Source organism: Leishmania mexicana, chromosome 17 (assembly GCF_000234665.1).
Source record: "Leishmania mexicana MHOM/GT/2001/U1103 complete genome, chromosome 17".
Classification (NCBI taxonomy): domain Eukaryota; phylum Euglenozoa; class Kinetoplastea; order Trypanosomatida; family Trypanosomatidae; genus Leishmania; species Leishmania mexicana.
In genome coordinates, this window is record NC_018321.1 from 347,852 (window position 1) to 365,787 (window position 17,936).

The 17,936-nt window shown below is 61.4% G+C and overlaps 5 protein-coding genes across 5 annotated transcripts; all 5 read right to left on the reverse strand.

Annotated features, from left to right (window-relative positions):
- Positions 1-747: 747 nt before the first annotated feature.
- Positions 748-5,778, reverse strand: LMXM_17_0670 (putative protein kinase; the record flags this gene model as incomplete). Its single annotated transcript, XM_003873888.1, has 1 exon — positions 748-5,778. One exon carries the CDS (start codon positions 5,776-5,778, stop codon positions 748-750), a length of 5,031 nt encoding a protein of 1,676 aa, XP_003873937.1.
- Positions 5,779-8,381: 2,603 nt separating this feature from the next.
- Positions 8,382-9,716, reverse strand: LMXM_17_0680 (conserved hypothetical protein; the record flags this gene model as incomplete). The annotated part of the gene is made up of 1 exon (XM_003873889.1): positions 8,382-9,716. The coding sequence occupies one exon, from the start codon at positions 9,714-9,716 to the stop codon at positions 8,382-8,384; it is 1,335 nt and encodes a 444-aa protein (XP_003873938.1).
- A 746-nt stretch (positions 9,717-10,462) lies between these two features.
- LMXM_17_0690 (conserved hypothetical protein) lies at positions 10,463-11,980 on the reverse strand (the record flags this gene model as incomplete). Its single annotated transcript, XM_003873890.1, has 1 exon — positions 10,463-11,980. The coding sequence occupies one exon, from the start codon at positions 11,978-11,980 to the stop codon at positions 10,463-10,465; it is 1,518 nt and encodes a 505-aa protein (XP_003873939.1).
- Positions 11,981-13,090: 1,110 nt separating this feature from the next.
- LMXM_17_0700 (conserved hypothetical protein) lies at positions 13,091-14,533 on the reverse strand (the record flags this gene model as incomplete). Its single annotated transcript, XM_003873891.1, has 1 exon — positions 13,091-14,533. The coding sequence occupies one exon, from the start codon at positions 14,531-14,533 to the stop codon at positions 13,091-13,093; it is 1,443 nt and encodes a 480-aa protein (XP_003873940.1).
- A 615-nt stretch (positions 14,534-15,148) lies between these two features.
- LMXM_17_0710 (conserved hypothetical protein) lies at positions 15,149-17,578 on the reverse strand (the record flags this gene model as incomplete). Its single annotated transcript, XM_003873892.1, has 1 exon — positions 15,149-17,578. One exon carries the CDS (start codon positions 17,576-17,578, stop codon positions 15,149-15,151), a length of 2,430 nt encoding a protein of 809 aa, XP_003873941.1.
- Between the last annotated feature and the right edge of the window lie 358 nt (positions 17,579-17,936).

Here is a 17,936-nt window from a genome sequence, read left to right on the forward strand (position 1 = left end):
GAGAAAGCAAGAGAGAAGAAAACACATAAAAAGGCAACCCCCTCCCTCTCCCCCCACAACAGAAAAAAAATCAAGGCGAGCATGACACGCACCGCACGCATGTCAACACACACACACACACACAAACGCACACAAACGCCGGCGACGACGACGACGATCATGGCCAATGGAGCTTATACAAAGGCCATCCAGAAGGTATCGTACGCAAAAGGGGACAGACAGAGGCTGCGGGGTATATCGAGCACAATGAAACGGGGGAGAGAGAGAAAGCGCGCGCGTGTGTGGCTGTAATTCAACGTGCAAAGCGTGAGGGCAAGCATAGAGAAAGATCAGAGGAGGTACCCAGCAAGGGAGCACCATCCTCACCACCCCCAAGACGACCATCGCCTACTAGGGCCACCACCACAAAGGAGAAAAGAGAAGGGGAGAGGGAGGGATGAGTAAAAGCAGTGACGCACTTTCTCACACGCGAAGGGAGACGAACGGTCTAAGAGGGAGAAGGAGAGGTAGGGGGGTGGGTACATCGGTGGTGAGGGGGGTGTCTCTCCCCTCTCTGCCTTGTCTGATTACTTACCATGTGTCTTATTGTTATTATTCGTGTGCCCGGCGTTGTTGTACATGCGTCGATACGCTATAGGAGAAAGAGACGCACGTGTGTGCCAGAGGCACGACAGGCAGCAGGTCGCCTCCTCCTCCTCCTCCTCCTCCTCGCCTTTCGTCATTGTTGTTTGGCCACGAGAGCCCGTCTCAGTTGAGGGGCAGCACCGTCACTGCTGACGTCTGATCGTCGTTGCGTGACTTTTGCGTGCCGGCGAGGTTGTCGCGCCCGGACGACTCGGCGGAGACGACGACGGAGCTCTCCGTCCCTTGGTCACTTCCGGAGAAGGTGACCCGGAAGGGGTAGCTCTCCGTGCCATCGAAGAGGTTGCGGCGGTGGTTGCTGTTGCGGTACGGTGACAGAGCCACTCGCTCGGCCGGGTTCTGGAACATGGAGTGAACGCCCAGAGCCGAGTTGTAGCACAGAGACAGATGCCGCTGATGCTCTTCCCACATGCGCGCTGACGGTGCCGTACGGTGGCTAGAGGGGAGCTCGAACAACACAATGGCGGAAGGGCTCATCAGGAGCGGTGTCAAGAGCGGTGCTGCGTCGTCCCTGGTGTTGGAGTGGCTGCCATGCGGGCTGCTGGGCTGACTAGCCGCCTCTGCCGCTGACTCGAAGAGGCGAGCCGTCAAGGGGTGGCGCCGGAGGTAGTGGAGTCCTGAGCAGTGCGTGGGGTGTATGGTGAGGGGCACTACCCTTCCCGGAACGGCAGGACTAGAGGCGGCAGAGACACCGGAGGCGCTCATCGTTGCATCGTCTACTGCGTCCTTTCTGTCCATCCCCGACGACGCAGCAGTGTTGTTGGCGGTCACAGCCGTTGCGGCTATCACTTCAGGAGAGAAGTTGGATGCGAGATACGGGTGGGCCTGCGCCTCCGCCGCTGTAAGTCGCTCCCCAGCGTCCCAGTAGAGGCAACCCAGCAAGAAATCCACCCACGCATACCGATCCCAGTCACACTTGCTTGGCAAAGAGAAACACTGATCGGACTCGTGAGCTTGTCCAGCGGGAAACATTACCTTCAACAGCGCCAGTTGCTCCGCCGTCTCCCACATAGTCGTGCACCCGCTGCCGTTTGCGAGAGATAAGCCTGCTTTCCTCGGGCTTCGCTGGGAGTTCTCCATGACTGGTGGTGTGCTCGACTCTTGTTGGCACTTGAGACGTCGCTCGTGTTCTCGCTGGTGTCCGGCGGCATTATTCAGCACCTGGATGAACTCGCGCCAGCACCGCTCCACAATGATGGTCTCCTCGTCTTGTTTTCCGTCCTCGCCATCTGCAGCTAGCCGTGACTCTTGCGGGTGCGCCTGACGCAAGTGCAGCTGGACCTTCTGTGAACCGGTGTCCGATGAGGTCACATCGCCCTGCGCGCGGGCGGTCGCCCTGACTGTGCCTGTTTTGTGCTGTTTATACTTCCTCCAGCAGGCCTTCACAGTAGCGAGAAAGGATGCGTCTGGCATCCCAAGTACCCGCACCGCCGACTGCAGCATCGTCGCGTCGTCACAAACATCGGGGAAGAGGCCGTGACCCGTGTGGAGCTCATAGAGGACGCACCCGACCGACCACATGTCGATGGCGGTGGTGTACGGCAGGCGCAGAGACATCTCAGGGCAGCGGTAGGACGGCGACTGAAGAGGGAAGGCGGTGGCGGTGGTCCCAGGGAGGATGTGATGAGCGTGGCCAAGGTCGATGAGGGCAATCCGCGACGAGGTTGTTGCAGCTGTTGATGCAGCCATTGCGTGAGGCAGCGCGTAAGTCAGCCGAGTGAGGCCCGAGGGTCTGACGGTGCTGGTTACCTCATCGCCACCGCTACTGTCGTGGCCTGAGCGGGCTGTGTAGCTAGGACTTACCTCTCGGCTGCTCCCGCTACTGCAGTGCGGCGCCTCGCTAGGGGTCGTGGACGCCGCCCCATACCCCACCGACCCCTCCACAAATCCTGCGCCAATTGACGTGGAGTGCGGTGAGGGGATGAGAACACCAGTGCAACTGCCTGTCATACAGCGTGAGCGTCCTGCAAGCGAAACCGAGGCACCATCAGTGATGCACTGATCAAGCAGATCTCCGCCGGAGGGACGCCGCTGAGAGCTGCTCGCCGCTTCGTCGCCGAGGTGCTGCACACTGCGGCTGCAGGTCATACTCGTGGCGCCTCTGTCAGGGCCGTCGGCGATTTCAGTGTTCCGCGGAGGCGGGTGCGGGGCCGTCAGACACGGCAGAGGCGAGGAGCACGCTGACATGCTGCTGTTGGGACTTTCGCGGTAGCCGACGTCCGCGCTGGAGCGCCTCTCCAGGTATTCAGTCGCATGAGAGCGACGGGGCCCAGTGCCGCTGTGCGTGACGGGAGGCGGAGGAGGCGCAGGTGTGCTCGAGAGCGACGGCGACGGGAAACCGAGGAACGGCCGATGGAAGGGATGCGTGCTGAGCGGGGTGGAGAGGGGACCAGCATCACCACTGTGGGGGAGCGGGGCTTGGAACAGCTGCTGCTGCGAAGGCGGGCGTGGCGGGGGTGGTTGACTCGCAGCACCACCAGACTCGGCAAGATGGCCGTTGATGCTGCTGCTGCTGCCGCACACAGCGCGATCCACAAACACGATGTTCTCCGGCTTGATGTCGCCGTGGAGGATGTGCGCGCAGTGGTGCATGAAGTGAAGGGCATGCGCGAGCTGCGCGAGAACGCTGCAGACTACCTCGGCCGGTAATGTCACCGCCGCTTGGCCGCCAGTCTGCGAGGGTGGCGCACTAGCGGGCAGTAGGGAAGAGGACGCGCTTAGGGCGTGACCAGCCTTCGCTTCTCGCGACTCGCGCTGCAGTTCCACCACATCGCGCACGCTGAAGCCGAGGAGAGGAAAGACAATGACGTGGTAGCCGTGGTACTCGAAGCGGCTGCGTGGGGTAAGCACCGAGCCAAAGAGCAGCGTGCGCTGGTCCGCCATGGACAACCAAGGCAACGTTGATGGCAACGATGGAGAGGGTTTGCGATGCACCGATGCCCTGGACCGATAGTCGGTGGTGACCCCGCTTGCGTCCTCCCTAAAGCTGCTTCCACTGCGCGGGCGCATCGCTGCGCAGCACTCCTTCAGTTGCTCGCAGATGGCCCACTCTGCCTGTGCCGCGTTCTGGTAGAGCAACTCGCGCCGAATCAGCTTCAACGCACAGTACCGCTCAGGGGAGAGAGGCGAGGCTGCGTGGTCGACAGCGCGCACAACGATACTGAACGTGCCGATCCCCAGCACCTCCATCACCTCGTAGCGGAAGGATATGTGCATGCCTAGGGCGATCGGGAAGTACGAGGAAGAGGGGGCGGTGAAAGATGCTACCTCCTCCTTGTTTTTCGGAAGGCTTCTGACGCTTGCAGTCCCCTCCAAGGTGTGGTGGGTTGACGGCGGAGGTGTTGCGCGGTCTGTTGCCCCGCATGCCGTGCGCGGTTGCACGGGGGGCCCGCAGTAATATACCATGTCGCACCCCAGCATCTCCTCCTGCTCCTGCAGCGTGAGGCGATTTCGCATCCAGTACAGCGCCTCTCTAGGCGTCCACGGTGGTGGTGGCGACAGTGCGGGTACCGTCAAGGACATAGACGACTCCCCATTTGGGTGCGGGGGTGCCGGTTGCGCAGAGCTGCCGCTGCTACTACCAGCCGTGAAGATGACGTCGTTGGCTACGGACCTGCGGTGCCGATTGCAGAGGCTGACGCGGTGACCAAAAGAACCACGCTCTGGTACACTGGCGGTGCTGTGCTCCGTCGGTTGGTCCATCAGCGGGGTTGACAGAGGCTGGTGCTGCTGCTGTCGCTGCTGCTCGACGAAGATTGGCGGAGTGTAGCAGGAGGAGTCCACCAGCGTTTCTGCACTCTCGCGCCGCTCCGGCGATCGCTCCATCGCTGCCGGGGTCAGCTCCGGCGGTCTGAGCGAAGAACACGGGGCGTGGTCGCGCATGATACTCGCCATGGGAGTTCTGGTCCGCGGCAACGGGGGGGCGGAGGAAGAAGCAGGGAGTTGCTGCAACTGTTGTGGATGTAGTTGGGGAAGAGGGGAGAGGCCTTGCATGCTATCGCCACCTAGGCGGTGAGCAAAGTCCTCACGTGAAATCACCCCCATCACAGCTGAGGGAGGGATTGAGGAAGCTGACTGGCCGCCTTGATCTACCGTGTGACTGCTGCTGCTGCGCCTCACGCTCCGGCGGGCTGTGCTCCCGATGGGGGCATTGCTGAAACGGCGGCCGGTGTTGTCAGAGAGCCAGAGTTGCGACTGCCTCTTCATCTGCAGAAACATCCGCTGATCTGTCGACGCTGTCAAGGCATCCCCGATGTGGCCCCTATCATGCAGGGGGCTCGTGTTGGCACTGTAGCGGCGACGGCCGTATCCCCGCGACGACGCGGTTGCTTCACTTGAGGCACAAACGGCGTCGTGATTGAGAGCCAGCATCTCCTTGAACACTGACGTTCCCTCTACAGAACTGGAAAAGCGGCGTGCACCACCCAGTGCATGGGACGATGGACTGCGGCCGGTGATGGGTGACTTGCCCTTTCTCATCGGCGACAGCGGCTTTGCAGGGGAGACGGGATACCTGTGAGGGCAGCCCTCGCTCGAGCTGGTAGGGAACAAAGCGGACTCGGATGGAGGGTGCTGGTCGAGGTCCCGAAAGGGAGTAGCGATGCTTGACACGGATGAGAAGCGCGGCATGGAGCGTGTGTTTCCGTCGCGTTCGCGGGCAATGGATCTGCTGGCGGTGCGACCGGAAGCGGGACGAGTGGGTTCGTGTGGAGAGGTCTTGCCCTGCTGCGGCGCTGGCGGCGGCGCAAGGGATGTGACGGGGGTCGAGTAATGGCCACTAGGGTGCAGCTGCCGGCAAGGGGGGGCGGGGCAATTCGTGTTGGGTGACCTCACCCAGCCATCCTGGCGCCTGTACACATTCCACATTCGCTTGTCGCTGTCCACACTCGCCAGATCCGCCGTGGTGAAGGCGAGTGACGATGGTGAGGTGTGCGAAGCTGGCAGCGCACGAAAGTCGGGGGGCTCGTTCGTCATGCATCCCTGCAGACGCCGCGTCATTGGCGTTGACAACAACGACGACTGAGATGAGCCGAGCCGTTCAAATGCGGAAGAGGTCTCGCTGCGCCGCGTTGGCGAGGTGAGGAGCGTCGAGAGCTGCGGATTGGCGACATTTCCATTGCTACACATGTCCGACATCGAAAGCTTCGCGGCGCCCCGTTCCTCTAAGTCGACAGCGCTCAAATTCTTGTCTTGCGGGGGGGAAGGGTGCTCGGGTACGGGGAACTGGTTCCAGAGGCGCCGTGCCAACGATGGTAGGGCTGGGCTCAACTGGTGCTGCAACGACGACGGAACGCCTCGACATAGCAGTTGCTGCGGCGCCGGGGTGCTCGGGGCGAGGTGCGTAGAAAGGGCGTTGGGCGACAGTGGGCGCTGCGCATGCGACGCGTCTGCTTCATTCAAGTGCGTCCCACTGCTACCACGACTGCAGCTGAGCGTTCTCGGGGACGCCGCGTCCTCCTGCATCGGGGTGATGGGGGAGGAGAATGCGGGCTGGGGGACAAGACTCTGGCGACGTGTCGGAGATGCGGTATCACCCGCAATGGTGGCGTCGAGCGCAGCGCGGCTCTCCGTCGGCGACTTGTGCGCCCGTGGCGAGTTGGTGGAGGACATCATTCGATTGAATACGCTCCTCCCCCCAAAAAAGAAACACCACGCAGGCTCACGTCGACGGCAGCAGAGCGAAGCGACCGCCGTGATGGAAGGAGAGGGCGAGAGACGAACTCGAAACAGCCACACGGTAGGCCAACGGCAACCACAGCGATGGGAGAGTAGGACGGCAAAGGCGCCTCGGAGTACTTTCCCGCCTTCTTTTTCGCTAGGACTGAGTGGTCGTGCGTCCCACAGCACAGGAGAGACGCACAGCGAGAGATCAGAGAAAAGGGGGTGGGGTGGGGAGGGCAATGACGGAGACGAGAAAATGAACGGCGGTGAGAAGTGATTGCCTTCAGGTCGCGAGGAAGGGAAAGGGCGGCAGTGTAAGAAGGACTGCGAAGAAAGAAATCGAGAATGAATACCAGAGAGAGAGAGAGACGTGGAGACTGCAAAGGGAGAAATGCTGTCGACACGCACACACACACACACACACACAGACGGGGACACAATACACAAGACAGAGTCGAGAAGCTATAAGGAAACGGTCAACAGTAACCCAGTATACCACAGGTTCCACAGAAAACATGAAAAGGGAGGGAGGAGGGGGAGGGGAGGGGCGGCGGTCTTTTGAATGCTTTAACGCTCTTTTACCTTCGCTACAGACGCATAATGCAACACACGCCCGTGCGAGTTAGGGAGGTACGTCTGCGTGTGTGTGTCTGGAGATAGAGAAGGTAAAAAAGTGATGGAGGGGGAGGGGAGGGTGTCGCCTTACATGTATGAGTGTATAGCAATCTAAAGGAGGCGTGTGTGTGCGTGCGTGCGTGCGGGCTATGATGTGTCTGTCTACTTTGTTCCCAAGGCGGAGACCGAAGGGAGGAGGAGCGAGAAGCAGAGAGGGCGGCGGAGAGTTCGTGAGTCGGCGGGAAATCGTGTGTATCGGTTTGGCTAGAGGATCAACACAACGAAAGCGGGGAGAGGCGTGGAGCGAGCAAGGGAGCGGGAGAGGGGGGAGGCGCTAGTGCTGACCACTGTGCCTTGGCGTCCTCTGGGTATTGCTTGCTCGCTCTTCCTGCACTCGATCTCGTGCGCCAATTTTCCGAGAAGGACTGACGACCCACTCGACTCGGTCAGAGACACGGACACACTTTTCTACAAAACACTTCCACAGAGACGCGCACCCCACCAGAAGCCGTACATACACACCCGGTGGTAGAGCTTGCTACTGTATCTTGTACCCAACGTGCAAGCCTGATATGACACGGCCAACCTACGGACATATCCAGAAAGCCGTGCAGGACCCCGCGCTCCCACCACACACACACACACACAATGTGTGCGGGAGGGCAATCGTTGCCGAGAGAATGACAGAGAGAGAGAGACAAGAGACAGGAGGGGATGAGAGGGAGAGAATAAGGACGTCATGATAGTTCACGACGTTGCCGTCCATGGCGCGCAACGGACCGCTCCTCCTACACCATCACTGCCGCGTTTGCCTGGAGGAAGAGGAGAGGATGGATGGACATGACTCGCGCTGTCTGACCGCCGTCTGCCTTTTCACATTCAGTGCGGCAAGACGTGTGTGTGGGCTTTGGGGGAGGGGGGCTCGATGTTATTGGGACTTGTCAGAGTCTGCTGCACCTCCGTACTTGGCGGCTGCTGTGGGCCGAACCACAACTGCCTCGCCGTCCTCTACGTATCAAGGATCAGAGAAGCCCGCACGCCTACCGTTTGAAGTGCCATCCTCCTTCGCAGTTCCTCTCTCTCGCTCGCTTTGTGTGTGTGTGATGCACCAGAGAAAAAGAAATGAGAACTCGCAGCCGTGTCGAGATAACAGACGACAACGACAGCGGCGGACAGACCGTGAGGGGGAAGAGCGCACAGACGGAAGCGCAGCGGAAAGAATGACGGGAGAGCGAACGCGAAGGAGGGAAGGGGTGGGCCTCTAATCACCACCTCCACCCCCTCACACACGCACTCACACGCACCCCCCTTCACGCTCGCTCTCCTGTCACTCACCCCATCCCTAACAACACAATCGACACTTCTTCCGCCCGCCACAGACGCGGGCACATTGGGCTCGGCTCCCGCTTCACCACCTCATCGAAAACACGAAACAGGAACACCCATCGCTCGGCGTTGCAGCATCAATGACGCTGCTTCCACGCGGTCTCACGTGCGGCTTTTCGGGCTTGTCGACCTCGCAGCTCCTCCAAATGCGCGCGCTCCATCTGCACCGCCACCATCTCGTGAGAGGAGGTGGTGCTGTACTCATCCGTTTCCTGGGGTGTCTCTCCACTGCTGCTGTGCATCGCGCGACGCCGTATGGGGGGTTGCGTCTTGCTCGACACATCCTCGTCCGCCACAGTGTGCGTTACACGCCGCTCACGCGCCACTGCACGCTTGCGCTTCAGCTTGTCGGCTTCGTACTCGAGCTCGTCCACGTCATTGAAGAGCCCGATCTGCTTCAGAAATCGATGCAGGCGAACATCGCACTCGTAGTCCAGAATACGCTTCTGGGTTTGCCAGACGCTGCGTGTTTCCTCCACTTCCACGCCCGTGAAGGCGAGCCGGTACTCGTGCCCCGCTGCAGTACTCTCTCCGCCGTAGGTGCCGTGCTGTGGCGGGTAGGAGGGCAGACGGAATATGGCCTGACCGGGTGCGGTGCCGTTGACGAGGATCGTTTTTACCGCCGTGGTGGCGCTCATGCCGAGCCACACAGGCGCCAGGTACGGAGGAAAGAAGTGAAGGGCTGGCAGCGCCAACGCATACGTGAGTGGGCCTGCCAGGAGCGAGCTCGCCGCGACGAGTCCCACGCCAAGGCACACCGCCTGCTTCGTTTTCGTGATCCACTCATCAAGCCGATCGTTGAAGCCGACGCGCTGGCTGAGGTGCCGAAACACGTTGAAGCACGTCAACCCTGCTGCTAGGGCAAGGGTCGGGTCGACGGTGAAGAGGGTGGCAGCGGAGGTCGTGGTTGTGGTTGCCAAGCTGAGCTGGCCGCCCGCCATGCACGATACGGCGAACGGGCTGACGATTGCCATGCCGGCATCTTGCACAAAAAATGTGCCCATCTGCTGCGCCGGCACACCGAGGCAGTACAGAGACAGCGCCGAGCCGACTACGTACGGCGCCGTCATCTTCACGTTGTTGGTGCGAAAGCTGCGAAAGATGCGGTCACGGTCGTTCTTCAGCTTCTGCGCCGCCACGCGCTTTTCCCACGCGATTGCGCGCGGGTGGTCGACGATGTCGAGGTACTCCTTGTGCGCATCGTGCAGCTCTGGGAGAGCACAGGCTACGCGGTGCAGGCATTGGTCACCGTAGATGGTAAAGGGCATTGTAAGGCAGCGGAAGACGCACCCAGAGAGGATTAAGGCCCCGGCAGGGGTCTGCATGGAGGCGAGGTGTGCTGCATGGAGAGCGCCATTCGCGATCAAGGTGGAGAGGAGGCCGGCGCGATGCACGGGTGTCGGTGACAGCATGCCTGGGTGACACGCTCTCCTTGCGAGGAGAGAGAAATGGGTTCCACTTTGCGCGTGTGCAAGTCTTTCTTGTGTCTCCGATCACCCGCGATGATGCTGGGGCTGATGCGCGCCCGATTCCGTATCGTCCAGGACAGGGCCGCAAGAGGAGGGGCGTTCTCTCCCCATCACCTCCTTTCCCTCCCTCTCTTCCTCCGTGACGAGAACAAGCGTTTGCGCGCTCTCTGCACACCCTTGGACACACAGGTCTGACCCGACGTCGCACTGCCAGGACGCGGAGCGGCTCGCACGCTGCCCACAGGAGAAGGGATGGAGATGGAGAGAGAAGCAGAGATGGGCAAGAGGGGGAAGGGGGAAGGGGAGGGGGAGCCGTGAAAAGGATGGACATGACATGGCTGGCGGCACTGCAGAGAGGGGTCCAGACACCTCGAACAGCCTTCTTTCCTCTCTCCAACGAGCAGTGCCGTACACCGAGGCGGGGGCATTCGGCAGCGTCGGGAAGGCCGAGGGGAAGGGTGTGGGGAGGAGAGAGGGTGAGCAGTCCAGCTGGAGATCGTGTTGAGACGGGGATGCAGTGGACGCCTCTATTCCAGAAGCCAGGAGAAAAAACTGGTAAGCGGCACCACCACCCAGCGAGCACGAGCACGCTCACACACACACATACACACACACACACACGCACATACACAGGGGGGTGGGGTTGGCGAGAGATCCAGGGGTTGGGGTGCCGCGCACCCACTTCATCTCTACCGGCTCTCCAAACTTCGCTGGTATGCCGATATGCTGCTGAAAATGGCACTGCCTGCCGGCCTGCCGGCATCGTCGGCGCTGTCAACGCTGCCGCGCTCTCTTGATGACGGTGGCGAGGATGTGGTCGTGGCACTCTGGAGGAGTTGATTGAGGGAGTCCTTCATCGCCTGCTCTCGGGCTTGCAGAGACTGCCACCACACGCGTCGCTGAGTCTCCTCCGCTGCATCAAGCGCTGCTTCTGCGGATACTGCCTCCGCCGGGGCGATAGGTACCGTTGCTTCGGCACATCTCGGCAGAGGGGAGGTTTCCTGTTGCTGTCCCTTCCCAGACTGGCTGGCGTAGGCTGCTGTAACGACGTTGGCGCTGCCAGGAAGCCTCTCTGACGGGTGCACCGCACTCTGCTGGGCACAAGGTGCAACAGCACCACTGCTGCCGCTGGTGCTTTTTATAAAGTCCTGGATGCTGCGCAGAGGCGTCGTATCTGGGAGCGGTGGGAGGCCCGAGATAGTGACGCTGGTCGCCGCCGCTTCTTCTCGGCCGGATATGTGGTGGCTTGTCGTGGGTGATCGGGACGAGGACGAAGAGGCTAGGGATGCCGCCGCGGCGTGCAGGAGTCGTTGCCGCAGCGCACCGTTGATGTTGTGCAGCGCATGCTGTAGAAGCACTACCTCAGCGTCGGAGGGATGCGGTGAGCGACGGTCCGCGACGGCAGTGTTGGCCCCTGGAGATGCGGAAGGAGACGGCGTCTGCTGCTGCTCCCGCTGTAGCGGTACGCCTGCCGCAGCCTCGGAGGCACGCCAAAGCTCTGAGTAGCAGCTGCAAGGCGGAGGCGGCGGACCATGGGCAGGTGTGTGTATCATTCCCTCAGCAGCAGCGCTTGGTGCTGCCGCCGACGGTCTGACATGTTGGGCGCCATCTTTATCCCCTCCGGTGGTGTCTGCTGTACAGCTGAAGTCGCTGCTTGCGTTGTCACCCCACGGCACCTCGCTTAGTAGTCGATGCCACGTTTCCAGCCGCTGCGCCGACGCACGCTCCTCCTCTTCCAGCTGCGCAAGTTGCCTCCGAAGCGTTTCACATACTTTGGCGAGCTCCTTCTGGGCCTCGCACTGCGTGTGAGACAAGGATGGACACGCTGTAGCGGCCGCTTGCGACTTCCCCGCAGCCAACTCCGTTGCCCCAGAAGCGGTGGAAGACGACGATGCTGACGCAAAGCACGAGGCTAGCGCTGTGGCGCCGCGGTGCAGCTTTTCCATCTTGCGGTGCAGCTCACGCTGTTGATAACGCCAGTTAGCTACGTCCAGTGCCTTGGTCTCCGTGACGTGCAGGAGCTGGCGATCCACTTGTCGCACCTCCGCTATGAGCTGCGCCACCGCGGCCAGCTTGCTGCGGCGCAGGCTGAGCAAGTGAAGGAGCGTGTCCTCGCGCTGCTGATCCTGCACTCGCCAAGGCTTGGTGAAGCTTTCCTCCGTTTCTTGTACAACCTCTCGCGCCTCCCGCAGCAGGGCAGCTGGCATGTACAGCAGCGCATCAAAGAGAGGCAGGTAGTCATGGTTTGTGTGCGGCCCCACCAACAGCGCCAGGCCACTACACCGAACATTGCAGCTGAGGCAGAAATACGCTTCTGACTCGGTGGGAAAGAGGGCGCAGGGACTCGAGGTGGAGTCTGGGGGGATGCCCGCTGAGGCTGCAGGTATGGCGGCCGCCATGACGGTGATGGAGCCCCCTTCCCCTCCTCCCTACACGACGCGTTATCGAGAGACCGCACTTGTAAAAGGATACACGGCAGTGGCGGCAGTTCAAGACACCGCTCCACCGCACTTCTTCGTCGTTGGCTTGGTGCTGCTTCTGCTTCTGTATGTATGTGTGCACGGGTGTTTATCTATGCCATGTTATGAGAGAAGAGATGGGCCGCGACAGGTCGGTGGACTTGCGCGCGTATGTATGTGTCTTAGCCTCTAAGAGTTCCTGTCCCGCGATGACAATGGGAGACGCTGCAGAGGCTAAGCTGCCCAGCAGGGACGAAGAGGAACAGATGATCTAGGTCTCCACGCTTGTGTGTATGCGTGTAGGGTCGGGAAGAGGGGAGGAGGGAGGTGAGGAATGTCCGTAGAAGAGGGCAGTTGCAGAGAGACGGGTGATGGGGGGTGGAGGTGACGACGGCAGGCTGGCCGTCGGCGAACGAAATACACTGACGTTTACTACCACGGGAGAACGGGAGCGCGTCGGCTGCGTGCGTGCAGTCCTGCAGACCGTGGAGAGGGAGAAATCGCCACCACGGGCCAGAACACCTTGTACTTCGCACGCTTATCGGTCACTGGGGGGTTACACCCAAGGTGAGGACAGAGGATACGGAGGGGGAGGTCGACGGTGTGCCTGCGGAGATGATGGTGGTGGTCAGCAAGGTTGCTGATACATGCACGCACAGAGGCAGAGGGGCTTGCACCGCCCACGGGCACAGTGCTTTGCGTGTTCGCTGAAGACCTTGAGATCCGCCGTTGGGGGAGGGGGGAGGGGGATCATTACTCGTGTACGCCAGTCGTTCCGTCCGTTAAAGAACAGGCCGGAAAGAGAGCAGGCACAGCGACCATAACGACGCATCCGGCAGGAGGCACACACCCCGCCAATCAGCGGTGATGTACGTCCCCATGGCGCCGCTTCTTCTTGTTCACGTTCGGGGCAACGCTCTCTGATGGTGCCTGTGCGTCGGTTGCGGCGGCAGAGCCGTTCTCACCAATGCTATCATCGCGAGACCGACGACGACGTGGCGGTTTGGGCACGCCGAATATAGCGCTCGATGTTGTCGCATGATGGCCGACGCCACCGCTGTGGTGCTGGGTCACCTTTTCCCCTTTCACGACCTCCGTGCACGTCCACCGAATTCGCGTGACACGTATGACCATGTTCAGCTCGCTCTGCGCATCCTGCAGCACCTTCGTCTTGTACACCCATCGGTATGCGCCACGACGTTGTACGAGGACGTAGCTCAGCAGCGAGTTCGCTGCTTCTTCGCGCTGCTTGTGTTGTTCCACCGCTGAGGTCGACGACGACTTGCAGCACCGGGTCGCACAATCAAGAACTTCAGTCCACATGGCGTCGCCATCGCGCTGCCTGTTCTCCATCGGCACAAACTTCTTCCCGTTTTCCGCATCCAGCAGCTTCAGAAAAGCTCCCTCCACATCATTCACGCGCTGCTCGCAGAAGTTGACGATTTCGCACTCGTCCGGGTTCGTCGCCATCAGTTCCGTCAGCGTGTAAAGCAACGCTGGCCAGTCCTTTGGGTTCCCGTAGAGTGCATCACACAGGATTACGTAGTGAAACGGCGTCTTCAGTGGCGTGTCGGTGGCGACCGCGGTGGTGGATGACGACACCGCTGCAACTGACCGCAGTGCCTCCTCGCACTTCGCCAGGAACGCAGACGGCGCCAACAGGGACGACACCATAGAAGACACGACACGATCCACAGAGTGTGAGAGCGCAAGTTTCGCTGACAGCGTTGCGTTGCTGCGTGGAAAGTGTTGTCGCTGTTGCTGGTCGGGGATCTGCACCGCCGCCACCGCTTTCTGCAGCTGCTTATGGACCATAGTGCTCACGGTGGGTCCCCACTTCCACTGGAAAGCGGTGCAGTGGCCAACACCGCGGCTGCGAGCCTGCACCCGCTTCTCGTTCAGGCGCACGTTGTGCTCTATCAGCGGTAGGAGTTCCTTCAAGTCGGTGATGAAGACACGTGCACCTGCCATGGCGAGGGCGATCCCAAGGCAACCCACACCGGCGCCGAGTTCTACAATGCTCTTCCCAGCCAGCGGAATCGCTGGGGGCGCCAGGGCTGCCGATGACGAGGAGGAAGGGGGCAGGTTGAAGACATGTGTGTGAAGGTGGCGGAGAGCCGCACTGTTGCTGTTCCACAGGACAGCCCCAAGCTGATCCTCCGCACTCTCCAGCTCCACCTGCAAAGCGGTGGAATTGAGCGCGTTAACTTCCGCGTTGTCGTCCGCGTCAGGCACCGCCCAGTGCAGAGTTGCGACGTCGCCATACGGGCTCTCCACCTCCTTCACAAGCCAAGCAAGCATCGCCCGTCCGCTACCAAAGGGGGCAGCGAGGTTGTGCGTGTGCGGGGGCGAATCGTGTTGCGAGGCTCTTGCCTTCAATGTGAAGACCAAACAGACCCACAGAGTTGAAGGGGCGTGGGAAGGCGAATGGGCGGGCGGCAGCGTGGCAGCCCTTTGCGGCAGGGCAAGAGGGGAGACGAGGGAGAGAGAGGGGTGAGGAGACCCAGGTAGCCACGCATTTACAGCAGACACCCCCCCGCAGACACACATGCATCCCCTCCCCTTACACGGTGGCCTCACACGTGGGTGCAGTGCGGTGGGGGACGCAAAGATGGAAATCTGCACAAGAAGGGCGATCGACTAGGATACGGGAGGCAAGCAACGACTGCACCGCGGAGATGCTCCAGCGGCTCGCATAGAGGACGGCCTCTCCCTTCCCTTTCGCCCTTGCCTCTCGGACTTGGGTAGCTTCACCAAGGGAGAAAGGATGCGGAGATGGTGGTTAGCGGAGGTGACGACATGCACACACACACATACACACACACACACACTCATACAGAAGGGAGACGGCAAAGGAAAGCCCCGGACCTGCTAGGTCCCCTTTTTCTTGTCGAGGGCCGCACCTGCTCAGACGTATCACAGCTGTTGCGCACGCTTGTGACGGTACATGTCCTGCAGCGTACGCTCGCGAGACTGCAGCTGATGCAGGTCGTCTTCGACCTCATCCAAGTCGCGGCGCATCTTCAAGACCTCGCGGTCCCGCAGCTCCTTGGTGAAACGCGACGCCAGCCGCACACGCTGCAGCTGACCGACGATGCGCTCGCACACGTAGGCGGCGACGGAGGGCGGGGCCAGACCTTCCCCCTCGTCATCCTCTGCGCTGTTACCCACGGCCGGCGAGCCCTTCAACTGTCCGTCGTCGCGAACGTACCCGGAAAGGGCGTGTCTGTCCTGCGGGCTGAGCATTGCCGCCGACATCACCTGTTCCCACTCCTGTCGAAGCGGCTGCAGGATCGCGTTGGCCTCCTGCACTTGCACGGCAACTCTTTGGCTCAGTTGGTGTAACGCCTGCTGCACGTTTACGTGAGCGCCGTACGCCTGAAGGCCGCCGACTGACGTGTGAGCACGGACAGCCGCTGCCATCGATGAGGAGTGCTGCAGCTGCGTTGCTCCTTTCGTGCTGCCCCCGTTGGCCATGCTGGGACCATCCGTGGGTGTGCGATCGGCCGAGCACAGCTCCTGCTCCACAAGGCTTTGAGCAGCGTGGATCTCCACCGGCGTGGGCTGTTCATCCTCCGGCGTCGTGCTTGTCGCCGCAGCGGTCGTTGCGCGTTCGCACTCCACAGCGACCCACCGACGTGCATCTTGCATGTACATCTCTGCCTCACCTTCTGTGAAGGTGACACCGTACTGCGCGTCGGCAGCGCTGGTGCTGGTGGCCACGGCGTCTGAGGAGTCCGCATTAGCATGGATGGGTGCACGGGCCTCGTTGCTTCGGGAAGCCCCGTTGTTGCTGTCGACTACTGCCGTCGCCGCGGCGTCTGTCTTTGGCATCTTGCGAGGTGCGGGGATGCCCAGCGTGCTGAAGAGGTCTGCCGGAACACCGTTGTCGCTGCGCTTTGTTTCGACGGTGGTGCTGCTGCTGCCGGCAGGGCGAGAGGGCAACTCAGGTGCTCGCTGCTGAGCAACTTCGCTCGGATAGCTGGCGTCCCTGTCCTCCTCTCCAGTCACCGACACCGGGTTCAACGCTTCGCGAGGGCGCTTCAGTGGTGGCAGGGGAAGCGGTGGGGGCATGTCCGCGCTGGGACTCGTCAAGGCGGGCCCGGGTGCCGCCCGGGCAGCCGAGGGCAGAGTGGCAAAGAGGTTGTCGAGGGTGCTCTTGAGCTCCTCTTTCGCCTCCGCTGCCGCAGCCGCAGCGATCGAGTTGGCGCCGGTGACGGGCTTGCCAGCTGCGGTGATGGCACGAGTGCCGAATGCGTTGCTCTCCAGCAGCGACGGTGATGCCGCCGTCGGCGCAGATGTGAGTTGCCTCAGCAGATCGTGGTTCACTCCTGTGAGTGCTGCACGAGCGCGGCTGCTACCGCTGGAGGACGTTGTCGCCTCCTCGTCTCCGTCTGCGTCGGCGGCGCTGTTCATCTGCCGCTGTTGGATGAGGCGCTGCTGCTCCGTCAGGTCCTTCATGAGAACCCGCTGCTTCTTTACGAGACCAGCCTGCTTCTGGTCCTCGTACATGTCAATCGCCTCAAATTGCTCATCGTTATCATCGTTCTCATCAGAGTCGCGCGCGTCGCCGCTCGCGCCGTCCTCCTCGTCGACCTCTTCAATCTCGTCAACCAGACCGGGCTTCTGCCGGTCCTCCTCCAAGGCCTTCTTCATCTTGCGGGTTTGGCGCAGTGATAGAGTGCCAGACTCGATGCCCTCGCGATTGCTCTCCAGTTTGGCGAGAAAGGCCGCCTCTGCGAGCTGCTGCTGGCGCTCTTTGCGCAGACCCTTCTTCTGGTCCTGGTTCGCTAGGCGGCTGGTGGCCATGTCGATCATCTCTCTCTCGCAGCGTTCGCCGCTGACAGTGTCGGCCCTGGAGGCGCGCTCTTCATGCGTCTTGCGCGCGATGCGCCGTCGCCGCCGCTCCGCCATGAAGGACTCTAAGCTCTGCTTCTCACCGGGGGCGCCGCCTGGTGCGTCTTTGAGCTGCTGCTGCTGCTGCTTCAGGTAGTACTCTTGTTCATCTTTGAGCTCCAGGTAGCGCTGCTCGCACAGCCACGCTGGCCGGATGTAGTGGTTCGGGGTGCGCCGCGTCAGCTGTTCCGAAATGAGACGCCATTTGTGCGGGAAGAGCGCCTGGAGCTCGACCAGCTTTTCCTCCTCCTCGAGGCTCCAGGCTTCGTGAATGTTCAGACGCGGGTCCAGGTAGTTTTCCCACCGCTCGCGGCACTGCGTGGCGGTCTTTTTGGTCAGCATCGAGGCCACCCGCTCCCAATCCCGGAGGCCGTACTGCGCCAGCGCTGCCTTCATCACCTCATCCTCGGCGTTCGTCCAGGCCCCGCCCTTGAAGTGCAGTCGAGACATATTCGGAACGAGTCGAAAGACCCGCGAGGGGTATGTCGGTAAGAGAGGGTGGGGGGTTTGATGCGCCCAGGACTTTACGGCGATGCCCACGCGCGCGGAGCCGGACGACGAACAACGTGAAGGAAAAAGATCGATGCCGTTGGTAGGCAGTGCACTTGCTACCCCTTGAGCACCTTCTACGGTATACCCCCAAAAGACAAACGGGAAAGGGTGAGGAGGGGGTGGGTGGGCAGTAAACAGCCGAGGCACCACCGCCGTGGGTGTGGGCGTGGTCCAGGAGAGGGGAAGAAAATAGAGCAGGATGAGGGAGGGGGGAGGAGGGAGGGGGATTGGGTGGGTGGGTGGGTGGACGCACGAA